The 26,061-nt window shown below is 40.3% G+C and overlaps 1 protein-coding gene across 2 annotated transcripts in view; it reads right to left on the minus strand.

Moving 5' to 3' along the window:
* LOC112267091 (mRNA (2'-O-methyladenosine-N(6)-)-methyltransferase) overlaps positions 1 to 25,410 on the minus strand; it is a 46,879-nt gene extending 21,469 nt beyond the window's left edge. For both annotated transcript variants that reach the window (XR_002956050.2, XM_024445165.2), the window contains exons 1-11: positions 24,909 to 25,410; positions 16,163 to 16,306; positions 12,814 to 12,938; positions 12,473 to 12,604; positions 12,062 to 12,204; positions 6,964 to 7,118; positions 6,315 to 6,462; positions 5,787 to 5,870; positions 5,139 to 5,238; positions 4,774 to 4,936; positions 1,839 to 2,008 (exon numbers count right to left, since the gene is read on the minus strand). Coding sequence is in view for 1 of the 2 variants with exons in the window: in XM_024445165.2 (XP_024300933.1) it covers positions 1,839 to 2,008; positions 4,774 to 4,936; positions 5,139 to 5,238; positions 5,787 to 5,870; positions 6,315 to 6,462; positions 6,964 to 7,118; positions 12,062 to 12,204; positions 12,473 to 12,604; positions 12,814 to 12,938; positions 16,163 to 16,286 (1,344 nt within the window). In the remaining variant the exon portion in view is untranslated. The remainder of the gene's footprint in view (positions 1 to 1,838; positions 2,009 to 4,773; positions 4,937 to 5,138; positions 5,239 to 5,786; positions 5,871 to 6,314; positions 6,463 to 6,963; positions 7,119 to 12,061; positions 12,205 to 12,472; positions 12,605 to 12,813; positions 12,939 to 16,162; positions 16,307 to 24,908) is intronic.
* Positions 25,411 to 26,061: the final 651 nt, after the last annotated feature.

Raw genomic sequence — 26,061 nt, forward strand, 5'->3', positions numbered from 1 at the left:
ATACATTAAAGAAATGTGAAGTTTGAAATGAAATAATGCTGCTAATATGGGCAATTTCTAATGGGGAAATCTATAGCTACAACGTTCAAAGTAATAGTAGTAGTTTTAAGGGTAATGTAAAAAAGTAACTTGTCATGACGTTTCCCTGTTGGTGAGGTTTATGACCTCCATAAATACCTTTGCCTCTTTACGCTCTATACTCTATAGATTGGAAAATATCCGTTGGTACTTAAAGAATTTCTCAGATCAGTTATCGTCTGAGACATTATTACTGATGATAGGATGACAAACTGTATCTTGGAAAGTCTACACATCCTAGTTATCAGAAAACACATGGAATTGTTGTGCAATTTAAATGTTTAAATATAAAACTATTTGTGAAAAGATTAAATATAATTTTAGCTTCTATATGAGAGAATTATTTTCATAAGTGAACTATGCTCACTCAGTGGCCCCATCCAAGTGAAACGACATTGGTTGTGAACTATGAAACACACCCTTCTCTCCACCACCACATAAGCCCATTGACGAAAGTCAACCTTGTGTTCCCGATGACGTGAGGACTGCTGTCCATACGTTTAAAAGGGCTAATATCAACTACAGAACTAAGCCAACCCCAGCGTGAGCTCTGGTTGACTGACTACAACCTAACGAAATTAACATTGTGTTCCCGGTGACGTGAGGACTGATGTCCATACATTTAGATTGGAGAATTTCAACTTGGAGGTGACAATCAACACGCTGGAAGGATGAATTTCGACGATACCAGCCAGAATATAGCATAAGCTTATAGAATGGCAACTTGGTATGGACTTTGAACTCTTATTCACTAAGGAAGTGTTACATCCTAGATGTTTACAGCTGCTGCTAACTCGACGTGGGCTAGGAAAAGACGGACAATCTCTTCAGAAAGACAGGGTACCACAACGTTATTACAACGTACCCGTTCTACGACGAGAAATATTCTTCAAAGGACCAGGGAGATCTCTGCTGGGCAACCCAGCCACCAATCTATCGAAGCACAGCTCAGAGTAAATATTTCTTGCATTTTCCTTTTCCAAATGGGCGGTTATTTAGAATGCATAAGATTCTGTATTTACGATAGCATAGCGTCATAAGGACCGATAGAGACCCAATCCTTTTGTTCCTCAGTCTTCCCGCGCTTTCATTCAAACCCAACCCCCTTTCTTTGTGTAACCAGCCGTCAAATCGGTTCCGTCCGCTAGGGACGTTTTCCTCTATGACATAATCAATGTAATCAATGTATGATTCATCCTGTGTATATGTAATTATGTGTGATTATTTAGGTATTTAGTAAATAAATAATTAAACCAAATGTTTTATTGTTGATTCAACTTGTTAGCCAAGGTTCGTGAAGATAACCAAGAATTTTACGGCGTTCAGATGAGACTGAAAAAGGTGACGATTAATAATTGATATAAAAGATTCTTTAAGAGTTTATTTAAGAAGTCTTTAAGAGTTTATTCGGAAGACAATATAAACATTCTTCCGTGGTGCCCCGACTTTCTAGTTAATTACATTTATATGATTAGTTTATTCAGGTAATATTTATAAGAAATTATTTTATAAACTAGAATGTCATATCACTTAATCCGGCATGGCAAAGACACGACAAACTGATGCACATTAATGTTATACATTTATCCTTAAACGTTTTTGACCATATTGCCCAGCTCTACCCACTACACAGAACCGATTTCATATAATATAGTTATTACATTCAGGGGCACAATCAATGACACCCCATTGCACCAACATATATTGGTATTTATAATACTATACTACACATAATATCACTGCTACAACATATTCCTCACCAGCTTGGCGAAGTAGCCGCGGTTGACCTTGACCATCTCTCCCTTGTAGCGTAGGCAGGAGATGTCATTCTCAAAGTGCAGCTCAACGCGGGGATGGTTCGGTGAGGGCAGGGCCAGCCGGACGGGGTAACAGTATACCAGCCTGTCCTGCACCTCGGCTGCCTCTGGGTCTGAGAAGGGAGGGGGAAAAACAAGGGGTAACCGTAAAACAAAAGTAAGAAAAAACAACAACATATGGCTTTAATTTGGGGTAAAATCTTCATATTCAAGTAATGAAATTTGTTGGGCACAGATATAGAATGACAAGAACATACATTCCCATTCAGAGTCAATATATATTTCTATGTTTGAGCACCAAAAATAAAGACTAGGTAGCATTGCCTTTAAATTGTTTAACTTGGGTCAAACGTTTCAGGTAGCCTTCCACAAGCTTCCCACAAAAAATTGGGTGAATTTTGGCCCATTCCTCCTGACAGAGCTGGTGTAACTGAGTCAGGTTCGTGGGCTTCCTTGCTCTCACACGCTTTTTCAGTTCTGCCCACAAATCTTCTATATGATTGAGGTCAGGGCTTTGTGATGACCACTCCCATACCTTGCCTTTGTTGTCCTTAAGCCATTTTGCCACATCTTTGAAAATATGCTTGGGGTCATTGTCCATTTGGAAGACCCATTTGCGACCAAGCCTTAACTTCCTGACTGATGTTTTGAGATGTTGCTTCAATATGTCCATATAATTTTCCTTCCTCATGTCATCTATTTTGTGAAGTGCACCAGTCCCACCTGCAGCAAAGCACCCCACAACATGAAACTGCCACTCCCGTGCTTCACAGTTTGGATGGTGTTCTTCAGCTTGCAAGCATCCCCGTTTTTCCTCCAAACATAATGATGGTCATTATAGCCAAACAGTGATATTTTTGTTTCATCCGCCCAGAGAAGATTTCTCCAAAAAGTACAATCTTTGTCCCCACGTGCAGTTGCAAACCGTAGTCTGGCTTTTATATGGCGGTTTTGGAGCAGTGACTTCTTCCTTGCTGAGCGGCCATTCAGGTTATGTCGATATAGGACTCATTTTACTCTGGATATAGATACTTTTTCCTCCAGCATCTTCACAAGGTCCTTTGCTGTTGTTCTGGGATTCATTTGCACTTTTCGCACCAAAGTACGTTCATCTCTAGGAGACAGAACGAGTCTCCTTCCTGAGTAGTATGACGGCTGTGTGGTCCAATGATGTTATACTTGCGTACTATTGTTTGTACAGATGAACGTGGTACCTTCAGGCGTTTGGAAATTGCTCCTAAGGATGAACCAGACTTGTGGAGGTCTACAATTTTTTTTCTGAGGTCTTGGCTGATTTCTTTTGATTTTCCCATGATGTCAAGCAAAGAGGCACTGAGTTTGAAGGTAGGCCTTGAAATACATCCACAGGTACACCTTCAATTGACTCAAATTAGGTAAATTAGCCTATCAGAAGCTTCTAATGCCATTACATCATTTTCTGGAATTTTCCAAGCAGTTTAAAAGCACAGTCAACTTAGTGTATTTAAACGTCTGACCCACTGGAATTTTGATCCAGTGAATTATAAGTGAAATAATCTGTCTAAACAATTGCTGGAAAAATTACTTGTGTCATGCACAAAGTAGATGTCCTAACCGACTTGCCAAAACTATAGTTTGTTAACAAGAAAGTTGTGGAGTGGTTGAAAAACAAGTTAATGACTCCAACCTAAGTGTATGTAAACTTCCGACTTCAACTGTATCTAGATACAGTGCCTTCGTCAAGTATTCAGACCCCTTGACATTACATTTTATTTTATTCAGCAATCGACACACAATACCCCATAATGACGAAGCAAAAACAGGTTGACATTTTTGCAAATGCATTAAAAATAAAAAACTGAAAAACCTTATTTACACAAGTATTCAGACCCTTTGCTATGAGACTCGAAATTGAACTCTGGTGCATCTTGGTTTCCATTGATCATCCTTGAGATGTTTCTACAACTTGGAGTCCACCTGTGGACATGATTTGGAAAGGCACACACCTGTCTATATAAGGTCCCATCGTTGTAACTTTCTGAAGGCACTGTAAATGGGCTCAGACACGGTATGTTTTAGTTTGAAACAATGCGATTCTGTGCGATTCAATGCACTGACATTTGTTGCATTAACACATACATTTTCTATTCAAAATTTAAATCTGCTGGTGATGGAGCTCATGAGCTGGGACTCTGAGCTGGATCTGTCTGAGCTGACTTCTGTGTGGGTGTGTTGTGTCATGACATTGTGTTTGACTGTTATTTTATCAAATAGTTACAAACCATGTCCTATTATTACACGATTAAATTAAACATATAACAATTAATTAAGTGGTAATCTGGGGCACCACGGGAAAAGTTGTTAGTATTGAACCCTTTTTCCAATTTTCGCCTAAAATGAAATACCCAAATCTAACTGCCTGTAGTTCTGTACCTGAAGCAAGGATATGCATATTCTTGACACCATTTGAAAGGAAAGGAAAGTTTGTGGAAATGTCTAGTCTACTGATATTGCCTGGGGTTGTTCAGCATGCAAAATTAATGACTGTCAAATGTAGTTCGATACTGAAGGAGAGGAGGTATCAGTTTTCAGAAAAGATTAAATGTATTTTCGGAAGGTAAAAAAAATGGAAAATGAACAAAACAATGTAGTGAACAGGCGATTCGTAATGTTTGAATCGTTTTTCTGACAGGCGAATACTACATTTGGATCAGTTTGGGGTCCGCGGACCAATGCACTTGTATAAGTGAATCGTTACAAAGCTATAGATTATACTTTCATATTCACCCCCTGCAGTTTTTAAAATATCATGTCACAGAGACCGTGGGTGGGGCTAAATTGATGGCGTCTAGCCTAGTGTGCAGAGTCTAAGGCGATTTAGCTAGCTAGCACGTCTCACCCGTGATGTTGCAGTCCTTCAGCAGGGTCTGGTGGGCCTGGCGAATACGTCGCACGTACTCTACCGAGATGTGGTAGATCTTTGTACAAATTCCCTCCACGGAGTCTTTGGCTACTGCCGTTACATGGGGACCACACTGTTTCCGCAAGTGCTCCAGACGATCCTGAGGGAAAAACTAGTTTTAGGATCTGCTTTTCAACAGATACATGTCAGTGTACTTTCCATTGAGGTGAATTTATACAGCAATGGATTTTTTTTTTTGCCACAAACATACAGTTCGCCACACTTCTAAACCACACAATCTACCACTCAACTACACACACACACAAACTCTACTCCTTGACCACACACATACACACATATACCATGTAGTCTTCTTTACTGGCTGAGTGGTCTCTCCGTAGCCAGTTTATGGTGTCCTCCACATTCCATTTCACAACCTTCCGGCTGTCTGGTGTGGCGTTTCTAACAGGACATAAAACACTGGTCATTCTCCAAGCAAGACAAAGCATTTCAAACTAAAGAGACACTCAACTAGCCCAATCAATCTTCCATTTAATTGCTTTTTTTTCTCTTCAGTTTTTCTCCAATCTATCCAAGCTGCCACTCAGTTAAGACAGTTGGGGAAAGAGAAAGGACGGTTTTGGTTTAGCATTCAAGTGCAAACCCAGAAGCTGCGGGTTTCTGCTTCAGGTCTATAAAAGCTTTCTATGTAGGATGCCGAAATACTGAGACATTGTGTTGCTTTTCATGTTATAAGCTGAATCTAGCAGTCAAAGCGGTGGTTTAAAAAAAATGCTGAGCCATCACTTGAGTTATATAACATATCGGCTATATAGAGTACATTCTAAATTGTCATGGTGCTTCATGTAGCGGTGTGCCAGAACATATTAGTGGCTCGAATTCTTTAAGACAGCTTCTATAATGTCATACTTGGGAGCAACATCAAAGAATATCAGGCCATATGAAAAGGAAATTTGTAAAATGAATTCTAGTGTGCCAGAAACACCTACCTCGAGTCAATCATTTTCTTGGCAGCTTCAGCGTATTTGAATAAGAGCTTTCGGGCCTCCTCTTTGTACTTGATGCGGGACAACCTGGCATAAGAAATGACAAAATAGTAGTAAATGAAAAAGTGTTGAGAGGAGACACTGTTGTCTAAATTAACCATAAATTGAACGAATTCCCAAGACGACATTTCAATGCATTGACATTTCACATGCAACAAAATTGCATCAGACTGACGCACTCATTTTTCACTAGCTCCTTGTGCAACATCAGACAACTTAATTTACTGTATTGAATCAAGCCATACAGACGTTAATTAAAGAATATAGTATAATTGGTATGTACAGGTCTTCGTTCAAATATTATATTTGACATCTTTCAAATACTTTGAGCGTTTGATTGAGCCAGCACGGTGTGTCCGATGGGCGGGGTTTGCAGTTGTGGGTCTATTCCATTGGTTCCTTTGCGCCAGGAAAGATGAATCAAGCACAGATTTGAAGCCAGGACAGGTACAGATTCCCTTTCCCACTGACCTGATGGGGATGTCGTTCATGACCTCTCTGAACATGGACCGGGAGATGATGGGGTCACAATCGCTGGGCAGTAGGGGGTCAGGCCCTTTGTCCAGTACCTTGCGCTCCAGCAGCCAGCGGTTGAAAGACTCCGGTGGGGGCTCGATACCTATTAGAGGGGGGGAAAGGCCATTTATCATCAAGGTTGACGTCAACCGAGTATAGGGACACCGGAGTTGTGTTCACCTGGGCATAAATTAGGGAAAACATTTGAATCCATTTCACAACGTAAAATGAAATGAGCGTTGCTTATTAGAAAAGTTCAGCAAGGCCCTCCATTTCAGTCCATTGTCTTCTGTTTGGTGCCTAATTATTATTATTATGACCCTGGGCTGGAGTAAAATTTTGCTCACCCTGTGGCACTCCAGGACCAGAGGTGGTGAGTGACAACAATGGCTTAACAAAATGCTGAGCGTTGTATAATTTTTTTTTTTAAAGTGACACCTCAGAACTGGTTTGACAGACACCTCAAGCTCATCTAGAAAGCAAACATCTGACAGCATAACGGGGAGGCACCTTGAAAAGTAAGTCATTAAAAAGGTAAGAAAAGCAATCATTTTAATTTAAAGCTAAGTTTGACTTGACAACGCCAGTTGTGTGGGTAATTCACCTTCTCGTTGGTAGCAGAGCTCTTGGTAGTGCTGCCGTAGCTTGGTGGTGAGATGGGCGCGTTGGAGCTCAATCTCCGGGTGGGGTGGTAGATGGTTGGCGGGGGCTCGCTCTCTGATCACTGCGTTAGTCTGAATGTCCAGGTCCCAGTATATTCTAAAATAGCAACAATGACAGACATACTCAGTATTCATATCCCAAAAGAAATAAATTAACTCACAACAAATTTCAATAGAAAGTTGACAAAAAAAGATATGATCTTGCTTACTACCATGGAAAGATAAATACCTGTCTATTTGTAGAAAAATCACCCTGATTAATTATTTAGTCATATGCCAGTTTACCCATTTTATGGCCCTGCCTTCGCCAAATGATTTGTTTATAAAAATGATATGAGCAAAAATACATTTTCCTTTATTAAGAACGGCAAGCCAGACAAAATTAAACATGCTAATTTATATAATGAATATGTGTTTGGGGGGCAGAAATGATTAAATATTCAAGCATTACACCTCTCACTAAAAGCATCAGTTATACAAAAGATATACTTAAACTCAAACTAGTTCTCCAGTAGATTAGTAAGAACCCATTGTTCAAAAATGTCCTTTTTCAAACCATTTTCAAAAACAAAACAAAAAAAAAGCAAAAAACAAGCCATAACAAAGCTGCTGGCAATTCCAGTTTCATCCCCGAGAAAAGACAGAACAAATATTAAGGTTAAACTCAAACATACAAATTGATAAAAACATATATATATCTTTCTGGAATGTTTTTTTTTAAATGAATTTTTGGTTAAATTATATTATGAATAGGAAAGGCGGAGTTGTCACGTGTAGTTAACAAAAATATATGGAAATGATTGCTCTATCCGAAATTACAACTAACTGACTGCAGCCTTTTTATTTGATTATTTTTTACATTTCACCTTTATTTAACCAGGTAGGCTAGTTGAGAACAAGTTCTTATTTGCAACTGCGACCTGGACAAGACAAAGCAAAGCAGTGTGACACAGACAACAACATAGTTACACATGGAGTAAACAATAAACAAGCCAGTAACACAATAAACAAGTCAATGACACAGTAGAAAAAAGAAAGTCTATATACAGTGTGTGCAAAAGGCATGAGGAGGCAATAAATAGGCCATAGGAGCGAATAATTACAATTTAGCAGATCAACACTGGAGTAATAAATGAGCAGATGATGATGTGCAAGTAGAGATACCGGTGTGCAAAAGAGCAGAAAAGTAAATCAAATAAAAACAGTATGGGGATGAGGTAGGTAGATTGGGTGGGCTATTTCAGATGGACTATGTACACCTGCAGTGATTGGTTAGCTGCTCAGCTAGTTGATGTTTAAAGTTGGTGAGGGAAATAAAAGTCTCCAACTTCAGCGATTTTTACAATTCGTTCCAGTCACTGGCAGCAGAGAACTGGAAGGAAAGGCGGCCAAATAAGGTGTTGGCTTTGGGGGTGATCAGTGAGATATACCTGCTGGAACGTGTGCTACGGGTGTGTGTTGTTATCGTGACCAGTGAACTGGGATAAGCTTTACCTAGCATAGACTTCTAGATGACCTGGAGCCAGTGGGTCTGGCGACGAATATGTAGCGAGGGCCAGCCGACTAGTGCATACAGGTCGCAGTGGTGGGTGGTATACGGTGATTTGGTAAAACGGATGGCACTGTGATAGACTGCATCCAGTTTGCTGAGTAGAGTGTTGGAAGCTATTTTGTAGATGACATCGCCGAAGTCGAGGATCGGTATGATAGTCCGTTTTACTAGGGTAAGTTTGGCAGTGTGAGTGAAGGAGGCTTTGTTGCAAAATAGAAAGCTGATTCTAGATTTGATTTTGGATTGGAGATGTTTAATATGAGTTTGGAAGGAGAGTTTACAGTCTAGCCAGACACCTAGGTATTTATAGTTGTCCACATATTCTAGGTCGGAACCGTCCAGGGTGGTGATGCAAGTCGGGCGGGCGGGTTGCAGGCAGCGAACGGTTGAAAAGCATGCATTTGGTTTTACTAGCGTTTAAGAGCAGTTGGGGGCCACGGAAGGAGTGTTGTATGGGATTGAAGCTCGTTTGGAGGTTAGTTAGCACAGTGTCCAAGGAAGGGCCAGAAGTATACAGAATGGTGTCGTCTGCGTAGAGGTGGATCAGGGAATCGCCCGCAGCAAGAGCGAAATCATTGATATATATACAGAGAAAAGAGTCGGCCCGAGAATTGAACCCTGTGGTACCCCCATAGAGACTGCCAGAGGTCAGGACAACATGCCCTCCAATTTGACACACTGAAAACTGTCTGCAAAGTAGTTGGTGAACCAGGCGAGCCAGTCATTAGAAAAACCAAGGCTATTGAGTCTGCCGATAAGAATACTGTGATTGACAGAGTCAAAGGCCTTGGCCAGGTCGATGAAGACGGCTGCACAGTACTGTCTTTTATCGATGGCGGTTATGATATCGTTTTTTTACCTTGAGCGTGGCTGAGGTGCACCCGTGACCGGCTCGGAAGCCGGATTGCACAGCGGAGAAGGTACGGTGGGATTCTAAAAGCTCAGTGATCTGTTTATTAACTTGGCTTTTGAAGACTTTAGATAGGCAGAGCAGGATGGATATAGGTCTGTAACAGTTTGGGTCTAGGGTGTCACCCCCTTTGAAGAGGGGGATGACCGCGGCAGCTTTCCAATATTTAGGGATCTTGGACGATACGAAAGAGAGTTTGAACAGGCTGGTAATAGGGGTTGCAACAATGGTGGTGGATAGTTTTAGAAAGAGAGGGTCCAGATTGCCTAGCCCAGATTGTCTGCAAAACCTGTACAGGTCCAGGTTTTGCAGCTCTTTCAGAACATCTGCTGTCTGGGTGAAGGAGAAGCTGGGGAGGCTTGGGCGAGTAGCTGCAGGGGCGGGATGGAACTGTTGGCCAGGGTTGGAGTAGCCAGAAGGAAGGCATGGCCAGCCGTTGAGAAATGCTTATTGAAATGTTCAATTACTGTGGATTTATCAGTGGTGACCATGTTACCTAGCCTCAGTGCAGTGGGCAGCAGGGAGGAGGTGCTCTTGTTCTCCATGGACTTTACAGTATCCCAAAACTTTGTGGAGTTAGAGCTACAGGATGCGAATTTCTGTTTGAAAAAGCTAGCCTTTGCTTTTCCGACTGACTGTGTGTATTGGTTCCTGACTTCCCTGAACAGTTGCATATCGTGGGGACTATTCGATGCTATTGCAGTCCGCCACAGGATGTTCTTGTGCTAGTCAAGGGCAGTCAGGTCTGGAGTGAACCAAGGACTATATCTGTTCTTCGTTCTGCATTTTTTAACGGGGCATGCTTATCTAACTAAGATGGTGAGGAAATTACTTTTAAAGAATGACCAGGTATCTGACTGACGGGATGAGGTCAATATCCTTCCAGGATACCAGGGCCAGGTCGATTAGAAAGGCCTGCTCGCAGAAGTGTTTTAGGGAGCGTTTGACAGTGATGAGGGGTGGTCGTTTGACCGCGGACCCATAGAAGTTACAGGCAATGAGGCAGTGATCGCTGAGATCCTGATTGAAAACAGCAGAGGTGTATTTAAAGAGCAAGTTGGTCAGGATAATGTCTATGAGGGTGCCCATGTTTACGGATTTAGCCTTACCTAACATATACATACAGTTGAAGTCGGAAGTTGGAAGTTTACATACACCTTAGTCAAATACATTTTAACTCAGTGTTTCACAATTCGGCCTGATTACCAACAGATTTCACAGTTGAAGTGTACCTATGATAAAAATTACAGACCTACATGCTTTGTAAGTAGGAAAACCTGCAAAATCGGCAGTGTATCAAATACTTGTTCTCCCCACTGTATATGAAAGATATGCTAGATGAAAATCTAGATACCGTCCAACCCTAATTGAAAGTATAGGAAGTGTTTTTTTTCTCCACTGTGACCGGTAATCAGAGTTCAACCAACTTTTTTATTTTACCACTACATCACTGGCTACAGGTAGGCTTATTTGAAGTTCATGGTAATAGGCCTACCTACACATTGCAGCCTATTCTAGTAAACATTGACCATCCCATTTTTCCCAGGACAGTTTTATTCCCATTTCAGGCTACCAAAAAGGTAACTTTCTCAGGAAGATGTATCAATTAATTTAGGCCTAATCAAGAGCAACCACTGAATGTCATTAGGCACACTTTTTGGTGTTTTGTAACAGATGTCTATTTCCATTCATCAAATGGCACGAGTATACATGCATTGCACTGTTTGGATTATTTTGGAGTGGACGAACATGCACAGGTAGCCTACGCTTTGAAGCTATTTGTCTGACAATCAGATGAAAGCATCATGACTGGTGGTGTTCATGACACATTAAATGGCAATACATTTTTACTGTTAAATTAAGTCTTTATTATTATGTCCATAACAAATGTGTTATGTCACGGTGTAATTCGCACTCTGACTGTAGTGTACTATAGGCTACACAAATATTTATAGAAACACAAGCAGATCAGCATATTATGCTATAGCAGTTGTGACATAACAGGTCTTCCTCAGGTAGCGTTCTACATAACATGACATAAAAGGGCCAGTTTTTCTTCCTAGTCCTGTAGTAAAAAGCATGGTCAATGGAGAATCACCATCGAAATAGCTTTTTAACCCAGGGCTACTAAACTTTGAGAAGTAGGTTAGCTTTTTTCGTCATTTTGTTCTGGAGGGAGCTCTGCAGAGTGGTCACTATCTGGCACAGCCACAAAGTCATACAATCTGACTTTAAACCTAACCCTAATGCCTAAACTTAAATTAAAACAATAATGTTGGTTTTCATGAATTTTTACATTATAGCCAATTTTGACATAGCAGTTGGTCCATCAAGTGGGGAAAAACATTATTTTTTTTTTGCTCAGTTCTACCTGAAGGACAACACTCATCCCAATAAACGTCAACCTGCATCCGAGAAACAGTACCAAAAACTGGCAAATGACCTGTTGGGATGAAGATCTGAGTCCATACACCATGGTAGTAGTCATTTTAATTTACATTTTTATCAGTTGAAATGGACATGGGGCGATGGGATGTCTACATTTCGATTCCAGTGACTGATGTGTGGCTGTACTCACATGGTGGGACGGTATAGGGCCGATGCCGGCTGACCTGGCTTGTCCTCTGTGCCTGTGGTAGAGTTCCACGGCTTTGCCCTGGGAGTAACGGGTGAGATGGGCACTCTGGGGGTTGTTGGGGTTACAGGTATACCAATCTCAATCTGTCAATGACACAGTCACATATTGGATTAGAGTGACAGAGGAAATATTCCAATTTAAAAACTGTTTAAAACAATCTACAGAGACAAGGGGCACACCATATTATTATGTTTAAACATTCATTTCCTGCTGTCAAATATAAGAGACAGCACAGTGTAGTCCAGTAGTTAAGCTCACAAAAAAAAATTGCTGGTATAGAAGCATGGAATGTGTCACACTTGTAATATTTTGCGGCATTGACGAAGAAACGTGTCCTGCTCAATGACTCACCTTGGGCCTCTTGAAGCTGTTAAGACCACCATGGGCGGCCTCCTCCGACAGGCGTCTCTTGCGCTGCCCGTTGCCCACGCCGGCGTCACCTGCCCCCTCCACCGAGGCAGCATTCAAACCCAGTGGGTCAGACTACAAAGACAGGAACAAACAGGGCAGCTGCCCCGTTAGAAAACTGCTGGAGAAGAGTGATGTTGATAAGGTTCAGACCAAGTTCCATCAAGAGACAGTTACTGAAGAAAGAAAAAAAAGAGAGCGTGAGGTACTAAGAACAGAAATAAAGAGAACAATTATTTTTCCCTCTGTCCCAAATCAAGAAGCTATAACCATTTTGCACTCACAATGACATCATGCTGCCCCAGGATTGGCATCTCCCACATCGACTGATTAGTGAAGCGGTTGAACCAGTAGGGCCGATTCTCCCGCTTGCTCCAGCATTTCGACCAGCCGGCCTGGACGAGCTCGTCTGCACAGGAAAGGCGTCAGAAAGGTCACATCTATCTTCAGTCTGGTTCTTCTCACTTGTAAGTAGCAAGTCAACATAGACAAAGCCAGTATCCTTTCCTTCCTAAGCACTGATCTTAAGCGTCATGTATACCCTACGTATATGCCTTCAGAAAGTATTCACGCCCCTTGACATTTTCCACATTATGTTGCGTTACAGCCTATATTTGAAATGGATTACATTTAGATTTTTTTTTGTCACTGGCTTACACACAATACCCCAAAAATGTCAAAGTGGAATTATTTTGGGGCGAAATCCTGCTCATAGCTTCCACCATGTGCTACCACTTTAAGAGCGCATCAGCAGTCAGAAAGGAGGAAACAAAGAGAGCTCTTCTGGCTTTCTGGGAGGGAGCTTTCGGTTGGCGAGGCAGTTTGATCAGGGTGTGCAATGCTGCAGAAGTCTTGTTTATTTTCAGCGTGCCGAGTTTGTAAAAGTGTTTAACTCGATCGTCGGTGTTACCGCTCTAAATCTTTTGGGGCCGCACCAGTTATTGATCGCATGGATTAGTAGCAACATTGTTGCAAAGCTTTGACATACAAACAAACAAAAACCAGACAGACAGACAGCTGTTGACTTCAGGCTTGCCGTTGCACTAAGACTCCCCCCCCTCTCTCCCCTCTATCGTTCCAGTGCTTTACACTGCAGCAGACTTTTGTTTTTTCCAATGCGCTTCCCTTTGATGTTCAGTGTCGCTGGACTATTATTGCCCTGCCAGAAGTATTTGGGATTACATTGTAGGTAAATGGGAGGTTGCTTGCAAGTTTATGGTGTATTGCTATTTGAACTGTATTGATGTGGGGTGATACTATTGACATGTGGCCAAAACGTTTTTGGACATTTTAAGGCCTTTGTTTGGTCTATGAACACCCCCCAAATTCATATCCTCTGCACTCCTCCACTGGGAGATAATACAGATTATTGCAAATCCTCTAATGTTGATGACTGGGTTCTTTCTTGTAAATTGTTTCTATGAAGTTGCCATTAAATTGCTCAGCCATTATTATTGGTTGGGTTCCCCCTGTGCTGTGATGTGTTTTATATGGTGTCTCATCTTTTCTCTCAACTGGCTATCTGGCAAACAGACTACACTCTAGGCAGTCTCTTCTGCTGATGTGTGTCGGTCTAGTAGTGGTACTCTATCCTACTCTTTTCCTTTCGGCAGGGTTAATACTTGTCTGGCTCCCAAACAAAATCTTTATCTTTACCCCTCTCTAACAACATCGCTACAATGTTTTTCAAATTAATACAAAATGAAAAGCTGAAACGTCTTGGGTCAATAAGTAATCAAACACTTTGTTATGGGAACCCTAAATAAGTTCAGGAGTAAAAATGTGCTTAACAAGTCACAAAATAAGTAGCATGGACTCACTCTGTGTGCAATAAGTGTTTAAGATGATTTATGAATGACTACCTCATCTCTGTACCCCACACATACAGATAATTGTATGGTCCTTCAGTCGAGCAGTGAATTTCAAACACAGATTCAACCACAAAGGGAGGTTTTCCAATGCCTCACAAAGAAGGGCACCCATTGGTAGATTGGGTAAAAAAATAATAATTAAAAAGCAGATATTAAATATCCCTTTGAGCATGGTGAAGTTATGAATTATTCTTTGGATGGTGTATCAATACACCCAGATACAGGCATCCTTCTTAAATCAGTTGCCGGAGAGGAAGGAAACCCCTCAAGGATTTCACAAGGCCAATGGTGATTTTAAAACCGTTACCAAGTGTAGTGGCTGTTATGGGAGAAAACTGAGTACGGATCAAGACTGTAGTTGCTCCACAATACTAACTTAATTGACAGAGTGAAAAGAAGGAACCCTGTACAGAATACACATATTCTAAAACATGCATCCTATTTGCAACAAGGCACTAAAGTAATACAGCAAAGAAAATGTGGCAAAGCAATTAACTTCTTGTCCTGAATACAAAGTGTCATGTTTGGGGCAAATCCAATACAACACATTAGAGTACCACTCTCCATATTTTCAAGCATAGTGGTGACTGCATCATGTTATGGGTATGCTTGTAATCATTGAGGACTGTGGAGTTTTTCAGGATACAAAAATAAATGGAATAGAGCTAAGCACAGGCAAAATCCTAGAGGAAATCTTGGTTCAGTGTGCTTTCCACCAGAACTGGGAGATGAATTCACCTTTCAGCAGGACAATAACCTAAAACACAAGGTAAAATCTACACTGGCGTTGCTTACCAAGAAGACAGTGGCCGAGTTACAGTTTTGACTTAAAGCTACTTGAAATTCTATGGCAAGACCTGAAAATGGTTGTCTAGCAATGATCAACAACCAATTTGACAGCGCTTGAAGAATTTTGAAAATAGGTTTGGAGTCTTATCCTGAAAGACTGACAGCTGTAATCGCTGCCAAAGGCGGTTCTGCAAAGTAATGACTCAGCGGTGTGAATACTTATGTAAATGAGATATTTCTATATTTAATTTTCAATAAATTAGCAACATTTTAAAAACATATTTTCACTTAGTTATTATGGGTATTGTGTGTAGATGTGATATTTAAAAAAGAAAAAAATTATCAACTTTGTATTCAGGCTACAACAACAAAATACGGAATAAATCAAGGGATATGAATATTTTCTGAAGGCACTGTACGTACGCATGGAAGAACTACATGTAGCGTCGCAAAATAGCAAAATACATTTGCAGCCCTGTAAGTCATAACTTGGTGCAAGAACACATGATCCCCGTTTTGGGTAGGTTTCTTGCATTCCATACCAAGGGTATACATTAGGCTTTAAAATAATTGTACAGGTGGGAATCCTCTTGGCAAGTGGGATTCTGGCATATTGCTTCACTTATCCTGTATTTTTGATCAGTGTAGAGAACGAAAATGGCAGAATAGGAAGCTAATTTCAAACTATTGTGATGGTGAGGGTAATTTAAATACTGGCATAATATATATATTTTTTAAAGTGGGGCTGGTGAAGAGGTTGGAAATACAGGAAAGATAGTGGTGGTGAGTCAAAGCGCAGTTCGCCAGATTCGAACCCATGCCAACTCTGGCATACATGTGCCGGTGTCAGTGGCTCTAATCATTGGACCACACAGGCCAACAGCATTGTCATTTTACCTCACACTGACTGCTTGGAGAGCAGAGTTACGGGATATATGCACCGCTTGATGTCATGTCACTAGGGCCATCTTACCTGGCAACTCTGGCATGGGCTTGCTAGTTGAAGGTGAGACCGGAGACGCCTGTGTGGCAGAGCCTGTTGGAGACATCACCAAAGCAGTGTCCTCCTTCACTGTTCCATGGTTCTCACTTGACATCTCTCCTCATCTGTCCTGTCCTGAAAAAAAAGATTGTGCCAAATTAGCAAAGGAGTTTTCACTCAACTTTGCCTTGTGAAGTACAGTTGAAGTCGAAAGTTTACATACACCTTAGCCTAATAAACTGAGTTTAAATGTTTCACAATTCCTGACATTTAATCAGAGTAAAAATGTTTTAGGTCAGTTAGGATCACCACTTTATGTTAAAAATGTGAATGTCAGAATAATAGTAGAGAGAATGAATTATTTCAGCTTTTATTTATTTCATCACATTCCCAGTGGATCAGGACTTTACATACACTCAATTAGTATTTGGTGGCATTGACTTTAAATTGTTTAACTTGGGTCAAACATTTTGGGTAGCCTTCCACAAGCTTCTCACAATAGTTGGGTGAATTTTGTCCTATTCCTCCTGACAGAGATGGTGTAACTGAGTCAGGTTTGTATGCCTCCTTGCTCGCACATGCTTTTTCAGTTCTGCCCACACATTTTCTATATGATTGAGGTCAGGGCTTTGTGATGGCCAATCCAATACCTTGACTTTGTTGTCCTTATGCCATTTTGCCTCAACTTTGGAAGTATGCTTGGGGTCATTGTCATTTGGAAGACCCATTTGCGACCAAGCTTTAACTTCCTGACTGATGTCTTGAGATGTTGCTAAATTATGTGGATATATTGTTCTTTCCTCATTATGCCATCTATTTTGTGAAGTGCACCAGTCCCTCCTGCAGCAAAGCACCGCCACAACATGATGCTGCCAACCCTGTGGTTCACGGTTGGGATGGTGTTCTTCGGCTTGCAAGCCTCCCCCTTTTTCCTCCAAATATAACGATGGTCATTATGGCAAAAAAAGGTATATTTTTTCGGACCAGAGGACATTTCTCCAAAAACTACGATCTTTGTCCCCATGTGCAATTGCAAACCATAGTCTGGCTTTATGATGGCGGTTTCGGAGCAGTGGCTTCTTCCTTCCTGAGCGGCCTTCAGGTTACGTCGATAGATTACTTGTTTTACTGTGGATATAGATACTTTTGTACCTGTTTCCTCCAGCATCTTCACAAGGTCCTTTGCTGTTGTTCTGGGATTGATTTGCACTTTTCACATCAAAGTACGTTCATCTCTAGGAGACAGAACACGTCTCCTTCCTGAGCGGTATGACGGCTGTGTGGTCCCATGGTGTTTATACTTGCGTACTATTGTTTGTAGAGATGAACGTGGTACCTTCAGACGTTTAGAAATTGCGCCCAAGGATGAACCAGATTTGTGGAGTTCTACAATTATTTTTCTGAGGTCTTGGCTGATTTCTTTTGATTTTACCATGATGTCAAGCAAAGAGGCATTGAGCTTGAAGGTAGGCCTTGAAATACATCCACAGGTACACCCCCAGTTGACTCAAATGATGTCAATTAGCATATCAGAAGCTTCTAAAGCCATGATATCATTTTCTAGAATTTTCCAAGCTGTTTAAAAGGCACAGTCAACTTAGTGTATGTAAACTTCTGACCCACTGGAATTGTGATACAGTGAACTAAGTGAAATGATCTGTCTGTAAACAATTACTTGGAAAAATTACTTGTCATGCACAAAGTAGATGTCCTAACCGACTTGCCAAAACTATAGTTTGTTAACAAGAAATTTGTGGAGTGGTTGAAAAACCAGTTTTAATGACACCAACCTAAGTGTATGAAAACTTCCGACTTCAACTAATATACTGTGTACTATTCAAATGACAGAGCAAAGAACCTAGCTTTTTACTATTATTAAATGTGATAAAATGTAAAGATGTTCCATAATCTCCAAGGTACCCAGGTGGTGATTTGACATGCTTTCCGAAATTCAAGGGATCAAGCAAGACCTTCTATGCTATAATGGTGGTCCGCAAACAATCGTTGTAAGGTGCATGCCGTCACCTGCTGTGCTGGAGTATGCGATCAATCATGTTTTGCTTAATTCTTTATTACTAAGAAAAAAAATAGAAAAAAAAATCCCTACTAACAAACCCTCCCCCATACTGAAAAACCCATCAAAAATGTTATTCTTTCATGCTGAGACAATCCAGCTTTAGGATTATTCAGTATTTTAAAAAATCATGTTGACAGGAACATCCGTTACACCTAAACTCTATTGCCGGCATTTCTACTTTCAACCATTCGAGTAGTGTTGATAACCTTTCCAATGAAAGCTATGAAGTAAAATTTATTTCAAGTTAAGTTTTTACTCAGTGCACTGCACAAATACAGTGAAATGCCTTTCTTAATGGTCTTCCCCAGCAATGCAATAATCAATATCAGTAGTACTATAAAAATAAAACATTTAAAAATAAAAGTGGAACAAAAACACACAAGAAACAGAAATAAGAACACCAGAAAATTAGTAAGCTATGTAACAGGGTTAGTTCCAGGTTCAGTGCCAATACCATATTTACAATGTGCAGGGATACTGGAGTGGTAGGGTATATATAAGGGTAAGTTGACTAGACGTCAAGAGATATAATAAACAGAGTTGCAGCAGCAGCATGTATGATGATTGTGTGTGTGTGTGTGTGTGTGCGAGTGTATAGAGTCAGTATGAATGTGTGTGCGTGTTGGAGTGTCAGTATACGTGTGGATAGAGAGCAAAACATTTTATAAAATAGAAGGGTCAATGCAGATAGTCTGTGTAGTCATTTTGTTACAGCCTGAATTTAAAATGGCTTTCATTGAGATTTTGTGTCACTTGCCTACACACACAATAACCCATACTGTCAAAGTGAAATTGTTTTTAGATACGTTTACAAATTGATCCAAAATGAAAAGCTGAAATGTGTTGAGTCAACAAGTATTCAACCCCTTTGTTATAGCAAGACCAAAAAAGTTCCGGAATATCCCTTTGAGCAAGGTGAAGTTATTAATTACACTTTGGATGGTGTGTCAATACACCAAGTCACTTGGGGGATTGACACAGGGATTTCACTATGAGGCTAATGGTGACTAAAACGGTTATAGTTTAATGGCTGTGATTGGAGAAAACTGAGGATAGATCAACAACATTGTAGTTACTCCAAAATACTAACCTTAATGACAGAGCGAAAAGAATGAATCCTGTACAGAATAAAAAATATTCCAAAACATGCATGTGTCCAGAATACAAAGCCTTATGTTTGAGACAAATTGAAAACAACATCACTGACTACCACTCTTCATATTTTCAAGCATGGTGGTGGCTGCATCATGTTACGGGTATGCTTGTCATCGGCAAGGACTAGGGAGTTTTTTTTTAATTAAAAATAAATTATCAGAGCTAAGCACAGGCAAAATCATAGAGGAAAACCTGGTTCGGAGATGTTTACCAAGAAGAAATTGAATGATCCTGTGAGGCCTAGCTACAGTTTTGACTTAAACCGACTTGAAAATCTATGGCAAGACTTGAAAATGTCTGTCTAGAAATGATTAACAACCAACTTGACAAGAGATGGAAGAATTTTAAAAAGAATAATTGGCAAATATTGTACAATCCAGGTGTGCAAAGCTATTAGCAATTTAACCAGAAAGATTCACAGCTGTAATCGCTACCAAAGGTGATTCTAACATGTATTGCCTCAGAGTTATGTAAATTCAATATCTGTATTTCATTTTCAAGAAATTCGCAAGAAATTCTACAAAATTGTTTTCACTTTGTCATTATGGGGTAGTGTGTGTAGATAGGTGAGGAAAAAATATATTAAACCATTTTGAATTCAGGCTGTAACACACCTTTCTGAAGGAACTGTACTAAGGGAGCAGCCGGGGTAGCTACATCAGTCCGCCTAGTCATTCCACCAATCAGTCTTACAGCTTCTGCATATGACACATTGATTCTATATCTCTGGGCCTCTCTCTGCACCTAGCATCCACCAAATGCTGCACTGTGTTCCCACCCACAATTACAACATTTAGCCTTTACATTGTTCCCACAGTCACCGTAATCATGTTCCCTTCCACATTTGGCACATGTCGTCTTTCCTTTACACTGGGCAGCTACAAGTCCCATTCTTTGGCATTTAAAACACTGCAATGGCAATGGGACAAATTCTAAGAAATTGAAACTAAGGAATCCCATCTGTACTTTTATTTCCTACTGATCAACCTTCAGGCCTCAATCACTATGCCTCCCATCACATTTTCTTTAATATCATCTACGGACATAGATTATGGGACCCCAGAAGTACCACCCCTCAACTTCGCATAAGCTCCAGGGACATGGCTTTCGATCTTCTTCCCATTGAGAGTTTCTATTTGAATAATCTTTCCTTGCCGAGCATGGCTAGCACAGAATATTAACAGTCTATTATTTTCAATTAACTGGGCTAGTTTTACGTCACCCATTTCTTTCTTTACGCCACTGGGTAATCCAGGGGTATTCAACCGGGGGTCCAGGTACTGCAGGGGGTCCGCAAAAATGTACATAGAAAACAAAAAGGGGGAAAATTATACATTTTGTTTTTATGAATATAGCTAGTAAGAAATGAATTTGTATTACATACCTACAGTAGAAAAAGAGGCGCATATCTTCATTCTAATGATGTCAACTTCACTTCTCAACACCTAATATTGAGCAAATTCGACTCATTGGAGCTAATTGCACTCATTGGACTATCTGACATACGCTTTGAAAAAGCACCTGCGAGTACCAGTCGCAGAAAGTGCTGCTGGTAAGCTTCCTTGACTTAATAAATGTTTGCCAACACATGGCTAACCTTTTAACTTTTTATGGCTGCAGGGGCAGTATTGAGTAGCTTGGATGAAAAGGTGCCCATTGTAAACGGCCAGCTCCTCAGTCTCAGTTGCTAATATATGCATATTATTATTAGTATTGGATAGAAAACACTCTAAAGTTTCCAAAACTGTCAAAATATTGTCTGTGAGTATAACAGAACTGATATTGCAGGCGAAACCCTGAGGAAAATCAAAACAGGAAGTGGCTTCTATTTTGAAAACTCCATGTTCCATAGCCTCCCTTTGCTGCATTTAAAAGGATATGAACCAGATTCCTTTTCCTATCGCTTCCTCAAGGTGTCAACAGTCTTCAGACATAGTTTCAGGCTTTTATTTTGAAAAATGAGCCAGAACGATAGCATCGCGTCAAGTGGTCACATAAGTTTTGCTCGCGCAACAGAGTTTGGATAGGTATTGCTTTTCCCTCTCCTACTGTGAAAGACATTTGCGGTTGATATATTATCGATTACATATTTTAAAAACAACCTGAGGATTTATCTATAAAAAAACGTTTGACATTTTTCTGTGGATATTATGGAAACTATTTGGAATTTTCGTCTGCGTTGTCGTGACCGCTCTTTCCTGTGGATTTCTGATCATAAAACGACAAACAAACGGAGGTCTTTTGGATATAAAAATAATCTTTATGGAACAAAAGGAACATTTGTTGTGTAACGGGGAGTCTCGTTAGTGAAAACAACCAAATATCATCAAAGGTAAACGATTAATTTGATTGATTTTCTGATTTTCGTGACCAAGCTTCCTGATGCTAAGTGTACTTAACGTTTTGTCGTGCGATCGATAAACTTACACAAACGCTTGGATTGCTTTCGCTGTAAAGCATAACTTCAAAATCTGACACGACAGGTGGATTAACAAAAGGCTAAGCTGTGTTTTCCTATATTGCACTTGTGATTTCATGAATATAAATATTTGTAGGAATATTTATTGAATGTAGCGCTATGCTATTCAGCGGTTGTTGATGACACTTATCCCCATAGTGGGGTTGCAGCCATAACAAGTTTTAATTAAACCAGCTAAACAGCTGCAATTAGCAAAAATGTGTTAGGAGTTACCTATCTATCGAATAGGGCTGGGGATTGCGAGGGCCTGCACGATACTTAGGTGCCGATACGATGTGTACTGCGATTCTCACAATTCTAAATGTATTGCGATTTGATGTTCCCAACATATTGCTCACTATATGTCTGCTGCAGAGGGATAAGAGAATCATGGGAAACTGAGTTAATCAGTCATCGAATTAAAAGTGCTGGGGGAAAAAGCGGCACCCTATTTACAAAGAAGATGGAGAACAAGCTATGAAGGAAAAATACTGGAGTTTTTCTGCAGGTTACAGCAAATGGTGGCAAACATTTTTTGCGATGTTGTCAAAACGATACATCGTCAAAAATAATATACCAATACGTAACAATTGACCCCCGCATCACTACTATGTAATAGGCTGTTAGAGTTCACACTTCCTCTTCCAATTACAGTGCCTTCAGAAAGTATTCATACCCCTTGACTTATTCCACATTTTCTTGCGTCACAGCCTGAATTCAAAATGTGTTAAATATATATTTCTCTCACCTATCTACACACAATACCCCATAATGACAAAGTGAAAATATGTTTTTAGAAATGTTTGCAAATTCATTGAAAATGAAATGCATAACTATCTCATTTACATAAATATTCACACCCCTGAATCAATACTTTGTGTTAGCTCCTTTGGCAGTGATTGCAGCTGTGAGACTAAGAGCTTTCCACACCTGGATTGTGCAACATTTGCCAATTATTATTTTCTAAATTCTTTAAGTTCTGTCAAATTGGTTGTTAATCATTGCTAGACAACCATTTCCAGGTCTTTCCATAGATTTACGGGGTACAGAGATGAGGTAATCATCTAAAAAAGTAATGTCATGTTAAACACTGTTATTGCGAAAAGTGAGTCCATGCAATTTATGTGACGTATTAAGCACATTTATTTAGGCTTGCCATACACCCATTGATTATTATCATCATCTGACCCCGATGGTCATCTATGAACACTTGAACATCTTGGCTATGTTCTGTTATAACCTCCACCCCCTCATAGCCTGGTTCCTCTCTAGGTTTCTTCCTAGGGAGTTTTTCCTAGCCACCATGCTTCTACACCTGCATTGCTTGCTGTTTGGGGTTTTAGGCCAGGTTTCTGTACAGCACTGTGTGACATCAGCTGATGTAAGAAGGGCTTTATAAATACATTTGATTGATAACAAAGGGGTTGAATACGTAATGACTCAAGACATTTCGGCTTTTCATTTTTTACTAATTTGTGAGAAAAAAAAGAAAACAATTCCCCTTCCACTGGGGTAGTATGTGTAGACCAGTGACCGAAACAAATGTCAATTGAATCTATTCATTGTATTATGTTCATTACTTTCCCTTGTCATTCACCTGATTTTTAAATGTTATACTTATTGAACCTTTATTTAACTAGGCAAGTCAGTTAAGGACAAAATCTTATTTACAATGAGGGCCTACCCCAGCCAGACCCTAATGACGCTGTTCACCGCCCTATGACAATACGTTAAAAACCTGTTTTTGCTAGCATATGACGGGGGTCGTCGGTTTGCAGGTCCCTATGCAAGAATGGGTGTAGTCCTGTAAATGAGGCCCTGGGGTGACAAACATCATCATACCTTTACACTCCCTTCACCAGAAGCGCCACTGCTTTCAGTAAGTAGCATGGTCTCTTTTTCCTCATACTTTCCATTACAGACTATTCAGGTTCTTGACCATATCCTCAGAACGATCATCCATATTGATCGCATTACAGCACATATGTTGCTTCTCCAACCGCCGCATCCTCACTAGCCTACTCGCTGCCATCACAGCGTTCCAAGGATTTTCGCCTGGCCATATAATTTCATTGTGGTTACTATTCAACAAGCAAGACCTGTTGATCGTCCTGACAATTCTGCGGTTATAGTCTGGAGTGAATGGTAGCCTACTAGTGGTAATCATTCAATGAATGAATGATAGAGCCCATTCATCCAGACCGTAGCGAGCGCACAAGAGAGTAATTAGCCAGACTAGTGCTTCTGGGTAGGTAACGTAAACAGCAGCTTGATAGATTATGTTGTACTTCCACAATGTGCTATTGGCAACAGCGCACCGGCAAAATCTGCGTCAAATCCCTCCGAACGAGCAGAGTGATACCAGCAGTGGGGATTACGCTGGTGAAGATAAACGATCTAGCTAAATCAACATGAATAAAACACGAGGCTAGATAGTTAACTGTCTAGCTATACCTATGCATTTTAGTACCTAGTGTTTCATTATTAATTTGATGTCCTTTTGATTAACATAACATTTCAAATTGACATCTTGCAGAAATGTGTGTTCTATCTTTACCGTTGATTACAGAATGGATGGATGAATGGGCAAAAGGACACGCATGCGCCTGCTACACCGCCCGAAAACAAACACGAAGGGGGGGAGAACATCTGGTAGCTGCGCTACACAATAAAAGGCAACGGCAGTATCTTGGAACCCAAGTAGGGTGATACGTGGAAAACAGATCAAATACGGTAGGATACTGTACGAAATGGGCTTAGTGTGACATATACATGACGAGAATTAGTAAGGGTACCAGGTATATGATGTCAATATGGGCGTATATGAACCCCTTTTACTTAAAACACATACAAATATTTAGGCGCGCACTTTGGTTGAGGCAAAATAGCGCGCGATATCGAGTCATAGCAACCCTTGCAGACAACATTGTTTCTTTATTTCGTGCATTGACAATGCGTGTACATTTTGAGTGGATAATAGGATGCCCTGCATGTTCCGCCACCTTCCCATGGCCCTCCTATAGCGCTAATGTGGTTATTCCCCTTACCTTATAGAGGTTTGTTGGGAACCTTGTATAGCCTTTGCTCTATTCAATCCGGACCTGCCTCCGCCTCTTCCTCCCCACCTTCTCCGCCATCTTGTTTCGGGGACGCGGGCCTTGGTATTTGCGCACGCGCCAGTTTAGTTGTCGTTCTAGGCAATGTTTGTCATTGAGAAGTAGCCATATGTGGAAGGGCATTTGTAAACGTTGACATGCTGCAGAATCTTAGTAGCTAGTTCTTCAGAACTTTGCCTGTGAAAGTAGTCAGGCCAAAACACATTTGCGAACTCGTCTGAACTATTTAACCAGTAATACTCCGATGGCATGGTTGGGATTACGAAATAATATCGAATTATATTCACTTTTGTGTAGTTTTGTTTTGTGCAGTGTCTACATTTTCAATTGATACAACTCATTATTAGTGACATGCTCAGTAGTCTATGTATTTATTTTAATGTTATTAGAAGATGTTGCATTATGCCTATGTGATGATACCATGTCAACCAGATGTATGTACTCATGTCTTTATGTTGACTAATAAATTAATAAGACTAATAAATTAACAACTTTAAATTCATGTTGATATTCTCTCTTTCTTTGTATTGTTCCATTATGTGTGCACTGAATGCTAAATATTATAAACTGTATAAAATATTTTGGTTATTTGTCAAATAAAAGTTGCAGTCCTGGTAATAGGCTAGGGGAATTTCAGACATTTCTAAAAATAAAAAAAATCTATACCATCTGTTCCCTGCACATGATCTCAAGAAATCGTTTTTATTGCTGTGATTACTGTGCCTCAGGTGTGACTGGGTTGTTTGAAACGTGCATGCCAACAGTGTTACATCTGGGGAGTAATCATTAGTCCAAACGGTTGCAAAACCGAACAACTAAAATTAGAGTTTCAATTGGACAAATTGAGGTAGGGCCCTCCCAGTTTCGTTCTGTTTGCCGTTTAAGAAACGTTTTACAACAGAATCAGTGTAATGAGTACGCCCCTGATATTTTATCCCAGACATACAGGTCAGGAGAAAAATCGTCCCACTTTCACCAAACATTGTCAACACTGACATCTGGTGGTGTACGGATGTTCTGTTCTACTATGGCCATTAAAAATATTAAACATGATGAACCTATTACGTCTGACCCCTTTTGAGCA

The sequence above is a fragment of the Oncorhynchus tshawytscha genome, linkage group LG02, assembly GCF_018296145.1.
Source record: "Oncorhynchus tshawytscha isolate Ot180627B linkage group LG02, Otsh_v2.0, whole genome shotgun sequence".
Classification (NCBI taxonomy): Eukaryota; Metazoa; Chordata; class Actinopteri; order Salmoniformes; family Salmonidae; genus Oncorhynchus; species Oncorhynchus tshawytscha.